Source organism: Gouania willdenowi, chromosome 5, assembly GCF_900634775.1.
Source record: "Gouania willdenowi chromosome 5, fGouWil2.1, whole genome shotgun sequence".
Taxonomy (NCBI): Eukaryota; Metazoa; Chordata; class Actinopteri; order Blenniiformes; family Gobiesocidae; genus Gouania; species Gouania willdenowi.
In genome coordinates, this window is record NC_041048.1 from 31,569,795 (window position 1) to 31,587,625 (window position 17,831).

General features: G+C 38.7%; 1 protein-coding gene across 1 annotated transcript in view; it reads right to left on the bottom strand.

The window, feature by feature from the left end:
* The window catches only part of cntn6 (contactin 6), a 203,852-nt gene that overhangs the window by 52,834 nt on the left and 133,187 nt on the right, over positions 1–17,831 (bottom strand). The window contains exons 9-12 of the mRNA XM_028446614.1: positions 17,182–17,366; positions 10,030–10,172; positions 8,419–8,548; positions 7,935–8,085 (exon numbers count right to left, since the gene is read on the bottom strand). Of these exons, the coding sequence (XP_028302415.1) occupies positions 7,935–8,085; positions 8,419–8,548; positions 10,030–10,172; positions 17,182–17,366 (609 nt within the window). The remainder of the gene's footprint in view (positions 1–7,934; positions 8,086–8,418; positions 8,549–10,029; positions 10,173–17,181; positions 17,367–17,831) is intronic.

The window sequence follows — 17,831 nt, forward strand, 5'->3', positions numbered from 1 at the left end:
CGATAGAGAGCCTGGGTTTTCTCCACTTGTCTTCGGAAGAGCCACTCGTTGCAACACACCTGGTTCCGCGACTGTCAGTAATGCCCTCCCATAGACCGAGCCTGCATTCATGCCTGACCATCTCCAGTCAGCCCTGACTGAGAAGGCTTACAAGGCGGCGGCGCTTACGGCCAGAGCGCTCAAAATCCTCCCTCCACTCACAGCCTATAGGCTGAGCTGTGCGAGGTTTTTTGGCCGACTCAGGACCCGTTCATGTGGGTGGAGATGTCGGTTGTCATGGACCTGTGTATCCATGTCCAACAATGTGCGATCCAGGCCACAGGGAGAGCGATGGGAGCCAAAAAGAAGGATGACGAGGCTGTCCGCCTCTGTCTACTTTGTGAAATCCCGTCCTGCTTGGCGCCAAGAAAAAAAAGTGTTCACACAGGTTACTTCCCGGGACTCACGGTTTAAGATGCATAAACTGTCGGCCCGCCCCGCCGTCTTAACACTGTCAGTCCGGCTGGTCCAAGAAGCCTTTGACCTCGGCTGCAGCTCTGCCAGCACACCCCACGCAGCACACCCAGGATGGGGAGAAAAAGAGAGCTACCAGATGACTCCTCTCTCCTCCTGTGTCACGGCTGGCAGCTCTGCGCTCTCCAGCTCTACCTGTCCCACCCTGCCGTCTCAACACGGCCATTTGGGCTAGTCCAGGAAGCCTTCGGCCTTGGCTGCAGCTCCAATGGCATAGCCTGCACAGCACACCCAGGTCAGGAAAATCAAGAGAGCAGCCTGACATGCTCCTCTCATTTTCTCTAGATGTTCCCTGTTCTCCAGCTCCACCTGTTCTGCTTTCAAGCCTGCATCTGAGGGTCTCCCATGCCCCCGCCTCCACACTACCACAGCTCAGCCCGAAGGCTACCTGGAGGAACGGACGTTTTCAATGGCAGTTCAGCTGTTACCCCTCTAAAAATTGTCCAAAAGCACACCCAAACACGTTTTCACCATACATAAAGACCAGTCCAGGGGGGCGCCAATTTATGGGGAGCGGATGCTTCACCCGGAGGTTGTGGAACAGTTGTGGGCCCGTTACGCACGGGCTGAGGTGGACACACACACGCACACACACAGATATTATAGATACATAAAGTTATTTTTTTAAAGTTTGTATCCAATTGCAACACATGGAAGTTGAATGAAACATTAACAAAGACTTGTGGAAAAAGGTAATATTATTAACTAGATCTATTACTACACCGTTAAATTATTAAATATTGTTTAGCATGTCACAATGTCAGCTAGAACATCTTAACTCTCTTACCAGAAGAATTGCAGTTAGTTGGTTGTTGTCGGTATCCCTTTACAAACTAAAATCTTGGCTACTTCTTCCTACAACACTGACAGCATGGCGCATGTAACAACCCACAGCCTTCAGCTCATGCAGTTCATTTCAGGGCTTCAACTGAGGTCACATTCAAGGTGTAATATTAACAATGATGCAGAAACCTCTATAACATCAAGGTCTATACTGTCAGTGTAGCTTTTAACTTTTGCAATGATCAAGTAAGGGTAGTGCAGGTAAGAATAATAAATACAGCCTAGCTCCAAGAAATACAATCTAAAGCATTAACGGTGTAGGAACCCTGAGGGCCTCCATGTATCTGCTCGACTTCTAAGCACCATGCAAAAGACACAAATATAGAGGCTCCGATTATTGCTTTCAAAATTTGAATTCTGTTTCAGTTTATTCATTTCCATTTAGTTTCACTTCATCTTCTTTCTTTAATCAGATGTAATTATTGGCTTTAGGCAAAACCATGTCAAACATGCTTATTACTGTTAAATGAGTTAGCTATTGGTGTTAATTTCTTATTTCTCCTCTGTATTTGCACCAATTGTCTGTGCTGAAATCACAAGAGACTTTGCACGAGATTGGACATCTGTTCATTTGATAACATTGCAACACATTATTCCACCCATAATATTGTCCCAGAATATGTTGGTAAGAGTTAAGTCGAAATCATTTTCTGCATTTTTCATTCCAGGAGGTTATTTTGTTATATTGCTCCATATTATGTCATTTTTTACGCAATAATTTACATTTATCTCTTTGCCCAAATGTTTACAGTAAAAAATGTGTGTGTAATGTGTGGTATTGTATATTAAGGACATATTCCCAGTCAAACTGAAATTTGTGATTTGGTTTAAAATAATGATATTAACGATATTGCTATTTCCATTTCAGAAAATGAATTTCAATTTTTCCATCTGTTTTATTTTCTTGCGATCACGGAAAATCGGAGCCCCTACAAATAGCAAAAGACCTCAGTTAAAAACCTTGCTGAATCTTAAATTTCTAATTTGTAACTGTGACAATAAGGACAGTCTAATAACAATAATAATTAATAATTAATATTAATAATAATACCAAATAATACTTATTGTATATAATGAGGATTGGGGTTCTTCAAAAGAGACTATATATCATGTGTATAGATTAATTTTGTACATTCCTTGGATAATGGAGCTCTGACATGCATCTGCTGCTAAAGGTTTAATTAAGATTATAAAAAGACCAGGTGAGAGTTGACAGCCTTTTCCCCTTTGTAGTGTGAAACTTTAAGAAGTTGTTCTATTTGTACTTATTGTAGCCTTAAGTTTCTTATACAGGGACCCATTGGATGAATGAATCTCCAAATCCTAATTTATCAAGGCCAGAAATGGTTCAGGATCAAGTGAGTCAGAATTTTTCCATAAAAAAAAAAATAAGAATAAAAAATAAAAAAGTTAAGTCCTCCTGGCTAAAACCCACAATTCTCTCCTCTCACAGCCATTATCAAATTCCTGGGCATAAACATATCCAATATGAATGAATACACTTACCCACTGCTGGAAGGATCACAAACCCATAATCAGCCTGTCAACTTCTGATAAATGAATCAGAAGTGGGTTTAAAAGCTCTATGCATTACTATCTAGCAAACCAATTACTCTAAATAACAAAACATCCAAACTGTTTACAGCACCTGGTTATGAAAACAGCAAATAGACTTAAACCTTTATCAAACACTCTGGCCTCCCAGTTATCACTGCTACGCTCAGTGCTTTAAAAATCCAATGATTGCCTCTAATTTATGATGGAAATCCCAAAAGTCAACAAACGCCCCCAAGAAACCATGTGTGGTGTCTCAAAACTGACTTTGAGAACAGGAAATTATCTCAATGTTTCCGCTGACTGGACGGGCTGGACTCATACCTGCTGGGCCTCCATAAGGGGGCACCTCACTTTCACATACCTGTCAAGTTTTGGATTTGAAAATAAGGGAAATTTTCTGGCACCCACTACGAGCCGTCCCACCCGCCCAACTAAGCTCCAGTATCCCTTATATTTTAAAATAGGTGTATAAGAAATCTAAATACCCACTTGTCAACCACTTACTAAATACAATTATGTGATTAGAGTCTGGTAGGTCACCCTTTATTAACAGCTGCATAATAGGTGCACTCAGAAATCCATCTAACTGAGCTTTACATGCTGTTCTGAGAAGTAAAAGCAGCGACTCCTAAAACTAGTATTTTGATACATAATAAGCTATTATTTATATATATATATATATTGATATGTGAAATATTATAGTTTTCTATATTGCCAAAATAGAAAACTCGATACATCTTGAATCTCGATATATCGCCCAGCCCTAATTCCTAAATTATAAAACAGCCTAAATAGCAACATAAATGTGTATATAAAGCACATGTGTTTATTTAATATACCTACAGTTTATATACAAGTCAACTAGTTGCATATTTACTGTTAATTTCACATTGCTTGTCTTTAAGTTAGACATTAACATTTTATTTTTTATATATATTTTATTATAATTTCTCATGCTCACTCAGGTGGTTCTCTGGTATTCACTAATGACTTATTAGACACATTTGTTGCAGACTTTACATCCTTTAACACTTTTTGAAAGCAGTGTATATTTGTGGCGCTTGTGATTGGCTGATTTTTCATGGTGACTTATGTGGTTCCTTCCACTGTGGGAGACGCTAAAATCTCAGTTATTAATCTAACAGAACGTGTAACTGTGTCACATCCTGCTGCTCTTTAGGAAGATAAACTCTCACATTTCACAACGTATTTACAGTAGTTCTTTGTTTTTTGTTTTTTTTCACTGGAACGTCTTCATTCATCATCTCTCTTCTGAGTTGTTTCCGGGTTTGTTGTCGCTGTCGGCACTAATCTCACGAGAACTGCCACTCAGGCCATTTCAGGTGGTAATTCTCGCGAGGCTAGTGACGGCGTTCAGTTTAGTAAGGCATCTTTTATTTATTGCTACATTAAAATACAGGATATTTACGGGAAAATACTAATACCGGAAGATGGCGGGAAAGAGGGGTAAAATACGGGAGTTTCGCGGCCAAAACGGGATACTTGACAGGTATGCTTTCACTCCAAGCTGACAGAGGTCATCCCACCATTTGTCTGATTTAGAACTTCTTGTTAAGATGAAAAATAATAATAATAAAAATGGAAAAAAATGCAGAAACCAACCATTTCTGTATGAACAAAACAAATCCCCTTGCCAATTTTTAGAAAAACAACAACAAAACAAACAAAAACACTATAGTCCAAAGTTCACAACCAAAACATTTGCTCTGAAAGCTCATACACAATTTTGCTAATTTAGCTAAAAATAAACTGAAAGAATACTTTATTTTTTTACTTTTTCAAAGCATATTTGACAGAAAATAAGCGGGGAATGCGCTAAGCGAGGTCATAGACACTAATTAATTTATTCACTCTTGCTACAATGCTAGTATTTTTGATTTGGCTTCTTCTCTGTAACCGTTTTGGACACAATCTTAAGGTATTAACAATTTTACCGGTATTGAATTGTGAAATTAGTAAAATAAAAAAATACAATATAAAAAAGAGGATTGAAAGAGGATTAATACCAAAGTCAGCAATGCTTCTTCATAGCTTGACGGTGGTTGATTTATAAGCCTGTCCTTTGCAGAGTTTGCATGTTCAGCTGTGAGCATGAATGAGCATTGCCTGGTAGCCTGGAAACGGGCCTACTTGTACGTCTCTTTACATTTGTTAGCCCTGTGATTGACTGGTACCCAGGTACAGATGGATGTTCATTACACTTTGCTGATGAGCAAACTCTTGTTCTTTCTGTGATGAATGACTCCCGTTTGAATGAAGACGCAGAAGAGAACATCTGTTCTTTCCCATAATGCTCCCTTCTGAAATATAAACCCCACTGAGAATTAGAGCTGATGACTTAGCAAATGCTTCTTCTACAGAGAGACCGAGTTCTCTTTGAGTCTATATCTTTGTAACCACCTCAACAATCGGTCATATTGTTGTGAATGATGACCTGAACACTAATTATTTCTTTCTAATTGTAAATTGATTGTAGATTCTAAATAACAGTAAACCATTACTGCCTCATACATTTTCTTTAATATAGCTAAAAATCAACCATTAAATTAGAAATGCTGTGAAATTCAAGTGTTTCTGGTCTGTCGTGCTCAGTATTACGGCTAAGCCACAATACTAGTTTTCATTTAATGTTGTTTTATTTATTATAATATTATCTACTATACCATGTGTGACACTTTTATAATTTGAGTCTCACTTTGTGACTTTTGCCTCTTTTGTCAATCAAAATTACATAAAACCATTTATGTAAATGTCGATGTAGGCACCCGCTGGTTCATTCATTAGACAGTTAGTAATTAGTCTCAGCGTGAGGTTGATATTTCAAAACAGAGATTGTCAACTAATGAGTCAAGACCCAGATTTGCGTCCGATTTTAATTGGGTATTGGACTGGGTATACAGTCTGGGAATACAACATTAGGCATTTATTTTAATGGGGCTTTGTTTATCTACCTTTTCACACGCCTGAAAACAGGTGGATCACTTGGTGCTAATGTTTTTTTTTTTTTTTCAAAGGAGAGGATTTTTTTCAGTATTTACTGACTGGTCAACTATTCAGAAAAACATTGAATTTGTTTATTTTTAGAAACTAATGTATTGGTTGAAAGTTTTCTTAGTTCGAGGCAATGGTGGCATAATGCAGAGAACACATTGTGTATATGTACCTCTACACATTTGACAATTAGGTTCATATATATATATATATATATATATATATATATATATATATATATATATATATATATATTAAAACAGACAACAGTTTTAGTTCACAGTGTTCAGTGTTTCACAATTTTTTTAAACTTTTGATTGAATTTCTCAATTGAAATCTTAATCTAAATTATATTAAAGCTTTGCCACATATGTACAGGGAGATACACAAAATGTGTTCTCTGCAATTGACTCATCACTCATTCATGAGGAGCAGTGGACAGTCACAGTGTAGCGCCAATGAGCAGTTACAGTAGGTTTAAGGGACTTGCTCAACATCCCACAGTGATGGCTCGGGTGAGATTTGAACCACTGACCCTCCAATTACAAGCCCACTTCCTTAACCATGAGGCCACACTGACAGGACTTTCTGATAAATATTTTTAACCACCATATTTAGCCTACTAATTAAAGCTGCAGTGTGTAAGTTTTTTTGGCATCATTTGGTCAAAAATCCATCATCTTTGATAATATATTGTAATCCAAAGTGTTCTGAGTGGACAGTGAATCCTTCCTCCTTCTCCTGGAACTGTAAATGAGCTTTAAAAATCCAGGAGCGCGACGCTGGACTTCAGCCAATCAGATTTCTTTCTACCAACAAAGATATCTACCAATGGCAGATGTTCTAGCAAAAGTCTCCAATGCGGCTTTTGGCCCAGCTGTTACACGGCAAAGCAAGAGGAATAAGGAAGACCGAGGTGGAGATGTAACAGAACAAGAGACAAACGTGATCGGGAGGAACGGACTCCGTGGAGGTCCCTCTATGTGGTGGACTGCGCGCAATCTGCTTTCAGTCCGTGCGCAGTCTACCCTACATACCGAGTCGGAGAGAGAGTGATAAGACGGAATCAATCACTAATAAACCTAAAAGAAACATTATCTAAGGTGGAGAGAACAGAAGCAACATGGATGTGGAGTGTCAGTCTGCTCTGCAGCTGGGTACAACTGCTTGTGTGAGGAGCGACTCTGAGCCTCTTACTGTCCTCACAGCAGCGAGTGATACTGTACATGCTTTCATGTCTCTAAAATATCAGAAAACTCTCTAATAACAAAAGATAAAGTCCCTACATTTGTTACTAGTTTCTTTTAAGAAAAAAAGTCCCTAAGAGCTCCACAGTTTCGTCAGTATTGTTCAGGAGGGGCAGGGGGAGGTGGGAGTATGGAGCGTCTCACGATTCTACATACTTCAGCTTTAATGATTAAACTACACAATAGTCATGCTTAGATCTGAAATAAGTAACACTCTTCTGTTCCCCTGAAGTATGAATCACACACCACCTAAGCATTATAGGCATATACAGTATATATATATATATATATATATATATATATATATATATATATATATATATATATATATATATACAGAGACCTGTACTGGGGGCTCTGTCTCAGTGCCCTGTGCACACAGTCTGTAGTCTGCTCCTGGTGTAAAAGTGTTGTGATGTCTCCTTACCAAGATCCTCTATACCCAGCCATGTGCCATTGTCCTTATTTCAACCTGTGCATCTGTGTGCGGTGGACAGGGTTTATACGGGGTGGAGGTTTTATTTATTTAAATGTTTAACTTTGTAAAAGCACTTTGAGCTGCATTTTATTGTATAAAAAGTGCTTTTTATCAATAAAGATTGATTTGATTTAGATAAACAAACTGTTATAATCTCATTTAGTGCTCGGGCCAATACTTCTTTTAAATATTGTAATAGGGTGTGGTGCTTACCCTGGTATAAGTGAGCTCAGTAGTGTTAAAGCAATGAGACAAAATGAAAGATTGCTACCATAGTTTCTTACCTCTTGTTGTCCTTCAGGAGTTCACTGCCTCTCCACCATGAGATTGCGGCCCTGGGGGAGGCGTGCGGGCGGCACTCTAACACCACCTCACCCCCTCTCTGGATCACTATTGACTTCTTTACAGGCCGCCGGGTGAAGTCAGGAGCTGAGGCTGAGGAAGAGGAAGAGAAGCGTGCCAAAACCATTTGTCTTATTTTTCTGATTGGGGAAAAACAGCCAAGCATCAGCCTAAATGTCAAGTACATCACTGACAATTAACAATATCATATTTCTCGGCTAGACTGGCTTACTGTTTGCAATAAATATGGAAATCAAAGGACACAGCTTAGAGAGAAGCAACTTCAGATGATTTGTACTTATGTTCTTTAGTCAGATAAAAGAAATAGCAATCTGCCTCAAGCAATGTATGAACAGAGCAATATATTCCTCCCTCCCCTCAGAACCGCTTCACAAAAAATGTAAGAGGGTAAATAAAACTGCTTACCTACAACCTTGAGCTCGGCGCTGGCATAGATTGACCCTTGTTCATTCTCTGCCACACACTGATACATCCCAGAGTCTAACAGACTAATCCTGGATATAGTCAGTCTTCCTGCTTCCACATGGATTCCACCCTGAAAGAAAAAAAAAAAAAAAAAAACAATCTCAATGAAAATGTTCAAAGACGTTTCTGATGTGAGCAGAACATAAAAATAAAAAGTTTCTGTTTACATTTTTCAAAACAGTTTTACCATGAAGGTGCCCACTATGTTTCTGCTTGTGATAAATGTCATTTTCCTCAAACTAATAAGTGAGGGAGGGTTTATAACTACGACAATGAAGTTTCTGGCTTTGATTGCTTTTCTGTGCAATAAAGCATGTCAAGTCATGGCCTCAAGCAAGCAAAAATGAACATCGTTTTCCTTTGCTAACCAACTACAAAATGAAACAAGGATAATAGCAGTGTAAGCAGACATGACTCTAATGCTAAAAGACATTCACTTAACATTCTTCCCTAAATTATGGGTACTCATCCTCGATAAAACACATTTTTTCTTTAGGCTGCAGTTGGTAAACCTGTATTGCCGACCATTTGTCTAGTTTAGTTTCTACATTTAAAGGCAGTTAGATGTGTTTTGGTCCTGATTGGTCACCAAAATGCAGGTGGACGTTTGTACAATAACTGATTGTATAAAATGTTTATGTTGATGATAAAACCTTTAGGAATCCACCCAATAATGAAAAGACCTTAAGACAAAACTTAAGGAAGCCAACATTTATATATGAAGCAAACCAACAAGTCATACGTCTAATATGACTTGTTGGTGTACTTGTTGGTTATGACTCTGGGGGCGTGGACAGCCTGAAAGAAGGGGAGTGACCCAGGAGTCATTGACAGACCAGCCCACTTCACGAGCGGTGTGGGGAGCCAGCCAGCCAGCAACACAAGATTCATGTACCTTGATGAAATAAATGCATTTGATGTTGCTTTGGACCATAATCATATAGTAATCATTAAGTTGAACCCATTGAACATTGATACAATAAAATGTGGCTGTCCCACCACCCCAACCAAGCTCCAGTATCCCTTATATTTTAAGACAGATGTACAGGAAATCTAAAATAGCCACTTGTCAACCACTTACTAAATACAATTATGTAATTATAATCTGGTAGGCCGACCTTTGTTAACAATGAAACATTTGAAATTCCTGATTTCTGTTATGGTGTAATTTATGGTGTAGCCCCTTGAGCCTTTGGAAATATCATCCTAGAGGGGGACATAAGACAGGGTAACAAAAAACCACACCACGGAAACTAGCCATCTGAATCAGAATCAGAATTCACTTATTAATCCCAGGGGGAAATTGCTTATTCCTGCAATTGGAACATGGAGAGCATGGAAACATGCATAATAAGCAGCTAAAGACAAACCATCAGCAAACACAGAGTGATCAAGCCCATCCTGACTAGTGAGGATAGTATGAGTAACTATATTACCACAAAATAAAGCAGGGACTAGAATAGACTATTAAACTAGTGAACAAAAACTAAGAGCACTCCTTGACAACTGAACATAAATTTCAAAAATCTTCATGACATATGACAGTCTTACCTCTGCTGTTAGAGGCTCTCCATCTTTTAGCCACCTATAAGTTGGCCTTGGCTTTCCGATGGCTCTGCATTCCCACTGCAGGTTGGCATCAATCGCCATGTGTGCATCTTTCAGTGTCTGGGCCCATTGTAGATGTTCAACATCTAAAGACAGAGCGAATGATTATTCAAGAAGTTGGTTCCAAGACAATAATCATTCAAAGTGGAAAAAACTTTTAGACGCACTTTAAGGCACATTCTTCAGAACACATTAAAATGGCTAGGTTAAATTTTATTTGCCTTTTTCTTTTCACAAAAAATAATGGATTCAAATGTTCTCTATTGTAAGTTTGGTACAGCTAGTCATCAATTGGATATTATAATGAAAGAGCAGTGGATGAACTCATGTTTTTGAACCTTAGCCTGCTGCTGGCCATTTTAAAGGTGCACATTATCAGCTCTCATTTAGTGCAAGGCGGAACAGGAAGAAAGTGGTGCGTAACGAAAGGGAAAAATGACTCAGCTGTCCCCCGCTGATTGTAGACCAGAAGTGTTAAAAGTTATGACTGTGGCATTGGCAGCCTTTCCATTAAGAACATAATGAGCGGGCTATGTGCACTTCAACATATATTTTAGCTTTCTGAGCTTTTAATGGCTAAGTGACATCTAAGTTCTCCTGTGGGTGTTAGTTGATCATATCCTAATGCTGTAAAAAGGAAAAGTATTTTAACCAAGAATACGCTGTGCAACACACAGGAATCAGTAATAGGAGAGGTTGAAGATAACTCAGAGAGCACCTATGAGCATCCAAATTATGAATGCTTTGATAACCGTTTAGCTTGTAAAATTCAACTCAACCAAGACGTGTGTGTATTTCTTTAAGAGCTTGTCTGCACTGCATTGATTTTTCCTGGTATTGGTAGATCATACTTAGTCTTTATATCACAACTAAATTTAGTACCGCTTTACTTGAAGTTGTATACATAAGGCTGATATTATCTGTCATTAGAATGAACAAGGTGTCATGAAGGCTGTCATTAAGTGTAGTTTGCTAAATTATTACACCTTTCTCTAAATTACACCTTTGGAGCTATGTTGGCATTTGTTGGGTAAGGTGGAGGTATCTAGTGGGGTTGGGTAAGGTTAGGGGTGTCACTTTACAGAGCATAATTAATTTTTTCTTTTCTTGACAGCACTAGGTTAGGGTAACAAACAACATTTAATGACAGCCTTCATGACACCGTAAATTATGCTAATGTCAGGTCATAATAATGACAGTGTGACGTCAGCCTTATGTGAGCAGTAAGCACACATAGATCAGTGTGTTAGATGTACAAGTACAAAGAATATACCGATACTCATTGTGGACATACAATTGGTGAATGTGCTGTGAAACATCCTTAGATAATACAGTTTTCTACTGATGAAAACTTGAACTAACACAAAATTGAAACAAAGGTACTTAGCAGAAGAGACAAAATCTAACTTTCCCATTTAAGAATTGTCTAGTGATGGGATAAACAGCCTAATGGTGGAATATCCATAGCAGGTCGGTTCTGATTAAATCAATTTAATTGCTATAAATATTATTATTATTTTTTTCGATTTCGTCAGGTGCATTCAGGGAGAATAACTCGTACGATTCTGGTACAGACACCAATAGCTTTTGCACTGCTGTGCTCATTCTACTAGAAAATGATCTGTTTACTTCTGCTTTTAAATTTGTCACTTTTTTTTTTAACCAAGACGCAACTCTGGCTGTCATCTGGATGAGCTCTCACAGGTAATTAAACAAAGAGACAAAGGCTGTGAAGCTTGAACAAACTTCTCAGACTATTCAGATGGATGGCCACTCAGCATTAAGTGCTTTATAAAATACTCACAATGTCCTCTTTAATTTTTTTTACTGAGGTTAAATTTTCATGTTTCTACCTTTAGTCATTACAAATTATGTAATGAGGGCTTTTTAATTTGAACATTCTTCTGTCAAATACATAATTCCATGCTGCCTAAATTTGAGTGGTAGAGACTTCAAATTTTCCCCAATTTTGTTTCATTCATTTCCCTTTTATTTCCGCTTCAGTACACCCAAATATGTTTTCTTTCCGTTTCAGCTTAATTTGATGTCATTACTGACTAGTACATTTTTACAAAGCTTATCACAAAAAAATATAGTTATGAGTTGTTACTTTTGAATTTCTATGTTTCAGGGGTTTTTTTTTTTTTTTGCAAAATTATGTAGTATGCTAGACATTCAGCCACTCGTATTATAGGAAGAATATTGGGAAAATGCTTGATATTATCCCAACTTAAATCCTGTGCATTCGGAAAGTCTTCACAGCTATTCACTTTTTCCACAGTTTTATGTTACAGCCTTATTCCAAATCAAATTAAATTAATCTCTTTCCTCAAAATTCTACACAAAATACCCCATAATGATTATGTGAAAAAACATTTCATTTAGATTTTTGCAAATTTGGGAAAAACAGGAAGCTAAGAAATCACATTTACATGAGTATTCACAGCCTTTGCTTGAAACTTTGTTAATCCACCTCTGGCAGCAGTGACAGTATCAAGTCTTTATGTATATGATGCTACAAACTTAGCACAGCACTTTAGGCAGTTTGGCCCATTATTTGGCTCCATCAGCTTGGATGGGAGACGCCTGTACACAGCCATTTTCAGATCTCTCCAGAGATGTTCAATGGGATACAAGTCTGGACACTGACTGGGCCATTCCAGGACATTCACAGAGTGGTTCTGAAGCCACACCTTTGAGATCTGGGCTGTGTGCTTCGGGTCATTGTCCTGCTGAAGACCCTGGGACTCTCTTCTCTAGAGACTATCAGGCAACAGGAGGCGTGGCCAGCCTAACAAAACTCTGAAGTTGGCCACGTCCAGAAATAACATGAGGACACGTGAAAGAGATCAGTAGATGCCTCTGAGGAAGACTGACAGTTTGCAGTTGAAACATGTCAGGAGTAAATGTTAAAATAATAACGAGAAAAGTTGTCTGAATAGATGAAATCTTTTTTTTTTTTTTGTTCAAAGTGTTTTTATTGTAGACATGACAAAAAACAGAAGAAAAAAAAAAAAAACAACAGTCTTTTTTTTTCTTGGCTTATAACCCCCCTCCCCCCTCCCACAAAACACTCCCACCCTGTTGCACCTTAAAAAAAAAAAAAAAAAAAAAAATACCAATAGAAATATGAATACAACATCATTCTGATAGAATAAGTAAGGGATCCACCTGTTTAATTTGATCCAAGATGAGTTGCCAGAGAGTGAAAAACTTACTGGCACAACCTCTTATAGAGGATCGTATCTTCTCCAGTGTTAGATGAGACAAAAGGTCAACAAACCACATTCTAAACGATGGAGGGCCTTTGTGGCAATAAGTGTAGTAAACACAATCACATCTTTTTGCTTTTGATTAAATTTAGAAAATTGAGGTACAATGCCAAATATTGCAGTTGTGGCGCCCGGTTCAACATTAATCTGAAATACATCCGAAAGAAATCTAAATATGGATTCCCAAAAGTGTGACAATTTTGAGCAGAACCAAAACATGTGAGATAGAGTCGCTGGTTCAGTTTTACAGCGTTCACAGTGGGGGTCAAGGTCAGGTTTAAATTTCCCCAAAAGTTTCACTTTGCAATCTGTGAACAATTTTAAATTGAATTACCCTATGTCTTAAACAAATTGAAGAAGAATATATATTATCTATCACAGATTTTCATACATCTTCAGGGTATAGATGAAATCTTAACACATTATTTACAAACAAGAAAAATTAAACATGCTGGAATTATTTAAGTCATGTTTCAGATTTTGGAATACATTTCTGAACACATTAATAACATTGCATTCATATCAATATGTAATACTGAGGTACAATGAGAACATATACTTTCAGAACATATTAAGTTCCAACTATTATAACAGTCTATAAATATGGATGCAAGTGTCTCACATTAAACAGCATGAAAAGCACAGTTAGATGGATTTCTGAGAGCGTCCTAACCCATACCTCCTTAACAAGCCACACTACAGAACTCACTCACATGTGCTGTCTCTTATAGGAGAAAAAGTGCAGTTGGTTGTTAATAAATGTGCCTCTGCAGCATTTTGCATCAGTGATTTTAACCCAGAACTTTTTTTCTGGTCTGATTTCATTTGAAATCAAAATATTGAGATTTATATCGTATATCGCCATTTTCAGAAAAAAAATATAGAGATCTGAGTTTTGGTCCATATCGCCCAGCCTAGCACCACCATGCCATGGTATTGGCCTGGTGATGACGGTGCCTGGTTTCCTACTAACATGACGCCTGGCATTCACACCAACGAGTTCATTTTCATCTCATCAGACCAGAGAATTTAATTTCTCATGGCTGTAATAATGTAATGTAATCTTTATTGATCACTGTAGTGAAATTCCATCCATCCATTTTCTTCTGCTTATCCGTTTCTGGGTCGCGGGGGCAGCATCCTTAGCAGGGAGGCCCGGACTTCCCTCTCCCCAGCCACTTCATCCAGCTCTTCCGGGGGGAGCTCGAGGCATTCCCAGGCCAGCCGAGAGACATAGTCTCTCCAGTGTGTTCTGGGTGTTCCTGGGGTCTCCTTCTGGAGAGACGTGCCCTAAGTGCCTCACTAGGGAGGCGTTCAGGGTTCAGCTGGGTTCAGCATCCTAATTAGGTGCCCGAGCCACCGCATCTGGCTATTCTCAATGCGGAGGAGCAGCTGTTCTACTCCGAGTCCCTCACGAATGACTGAGCGTAGTGAAATTCTTCTGTGCATTTTACCCATTTTCCCGAGGGGTAGCAGTGAGCTGCCAATTGCAGGCGCCCTGGGAGCAGTTGCATCCCATAGTGGGTGAGATTCGAAGCGGTGACTCTCCGATTACAAGCCAGCTTCCTTAACCTTCTGGAAGGTTCTCCTCTCTCCACAGAGGAACGCTGGAGCTCTGGCAGAGTGACCATTGGGTTCTTGGTCACCTCCCTGACCAAGACCCTTCTCCCTAGATCGCACCGTTTAGATGACCGGCCAGCTCTAGGAAGAGTCCTGGTGGTTCCAAACGTCCTCTGGCCACTGTGCTCATTGGGATCTTCAAAACAGCAGACATTTTTCTGTATGCATCCCCAGTTTAGTGCCTCAAAACAGTCCTTTCCCGGAGATCTACAAACAATATACACTCTGTCAACATTGAGACCTTATATAGACAGGTGTGCGCCTTTCCAAATCATGCTTAATCAACTGAATGTAACACAGGTGGACTCCAATTAAGCTGTAGAAACCTCTCAAGGATGATCAGTGGAAACAGGATGCACCTGTGCTTAATTTTGAGCTTCATGGCAAAGGCTGTGAATACTTACGTAAATTAGATTTCTTAGTTTTCAGTTTTTTTTATAAATTTGCAAAAATGTGAAAAAGTTTTTTCAGATTTCATCACTTTGGGGTATTTTGTGTAGAATTTTGAGGAAAGAGGTTAATTTAATGCAATTTGGAATAAGACTGTAACATAGCAAAATGTTGAAAAAGTGAAGCACTGTGAATACTTTCCGGATGCACTGTAGGTGAGGGTATATGCCATTTCATTAAGCTGTTTCCATTTTTGTAGGTGTCTATCCATTCGTTTGCAAAATAATGTACTGTATTGCAAAGTTTTCAGTGTCAGTTTCAGTTTGTTTGTTTCATATGATCAAATACATTAAAACATAAATCACAATTTCATTTTGCAACAACAAACTACGTGCACACACTCGCTATGTGCAAGCTGTTAAAAAGTTTCAGGTTGTACAGTCACTGCGGCAGGGCGATATGCGCTCCACACACACACACACACACACACACACACACACACACACACCTTCCTTGATTTATAGATAGATAATGAATGTGTGTGTGTCACAAGCAGTGTTGGGAACTTTACTTTAAAAAAGTAATTAGTTATAGTTACTCAATACTTGTTCCAAAAAGTAACTGAGTTAGTAACTGAATTACTCTATAATAAAAGTAACTCATTACCAAGGAAATTAACTATTTGCGTTACTGTTGAAAAAAAAAAAGTTGCTCCATGTCAAAGAATTCCGATTTTTTAGATGCGTGTGTCGTTGTGAGGTGCTTCATTAAATTTCACTTGCTTACAACGGATGTGGACAAAGTCTTCACTCCTGTATATAATGAACACTTCACATGCACGTTCTTGCCTTTGACCATAATTAATTTAAAGTAGTGTTTGTATCGTCACCTTAAAAATGACAGCTTTTCATCAGACTGCTCCACACTCGCCATCTCTGCTGCTTCATCTAATTTGTAGTGTGCGTGTGTGTGCGTGTGTGTGTGTGTCGCGTGTACCGGCACATGTGTAAAAACACTGGCTCTGAATGGCTACCATGACGCATGACGCCGCCTAAGCCAATCATAATCGCTCACCTTGTTTTTAACCCACCTCCTCACTACAGCTGCGTAAGAAGCCGGGGTTGCTTTCGGATAACAGTTTATTTAATCAATGCATGTAACGCACCGCATTTTAACGTTCAGTAACGATAACGGCGTTGTAACAACTTAAAAAGTAATTAGTTAGATTACCCCGTTACTAAAAAAAAACCGCCGTTACCTCACACCGTTATTCCAAACACTGGTCACAAGGCATGTGATCTTACCGCGTGTCATTTGCCATTTTAATTTAAAGAAATTATTTCCATGATTTTTGTCTGTTATAATGGAAAATACGAAGTCCTAGAATGATTACACTTTGATTTTATTGAGCTACAAAATGAGCTACACTATCAAACATTAGACACTGTTTCTATCAGTTTTTGGTAACAACCACTTCTAGCTGAAGGTTCTTTTTTTACTCACAAAGTCTGAGCACTGAAACTGCAGACAAGAAAACAAATTGGGAAGAATCTTTTGACACCATAGTTACCTTTTACTTTCAAGCTGATTAAGCAAGGTAGAATGAGATCAAACAGTGTAGTGGTGTATAATAGTGTTTTCTCACAAATGTAAAGCCGTTTCAAACCATAAGCTTTAAATGCATTTGTTTTTAGATGGGAAATTACAAATCTACCAGTGCTGTATAATTACCTTTGATGTTTATAATCAAAGCGCCATGACAGATAAGAAGTTACAAGTATTAGGTAAAGTAGTTCCTGCATATCTCTCTTACTGTGAAAGATGAGCTGCCCTCTGGCCACATTCCGTCCTCGGCTGTTTTCCGCCACACACTCGTATGTGCCGGCATCCTCAGGACGAAAGTATGGAATTTCCAGGACCCCAGGCGAGTGGTTGATTTTAATCTTGCCAGGGAGTGGATTTCCATCCGCTCTTCTCCATGAAATGGTAGGCACTGGGCTGCAGAGAGCACAAACAAAAAGGTCACAGCGACCACATGCACACACTCAGGGTAGAGCATGTCTGCCTTTTTGGATAGTGTAATAAAAGGTGTGAATATTGCAAGATTCACATCCAGAGCTTAATTTGGGCCGGATCCTGCCGGAGCAAGATCCAGCACTTCCCAGATTTTGACCGGCACTTATTTGATTGGATCCAGCACCTCATTTTTATTTATTTTTTTCCAGCACCTTGTTTGCTTTTAGGTGTTTTGATTACATTTTGAAGTATTATATTTGGACAGCTGTGTCTTTTATTGAGCGTGAGTGAGGAAGAGAGGAAAGTCTAAAGTGATTTTGCGCAAACAATTGTTTCTCTGTGTCAAGATGGTAGAAAATGGCTAAATAAAAGTTTTTTTAAGCCAATAAGTGAAGTTAAGCCTGAGGTAAAAAAGTCGAAGGTGGTTTCTATGGAAATCACAGAAAA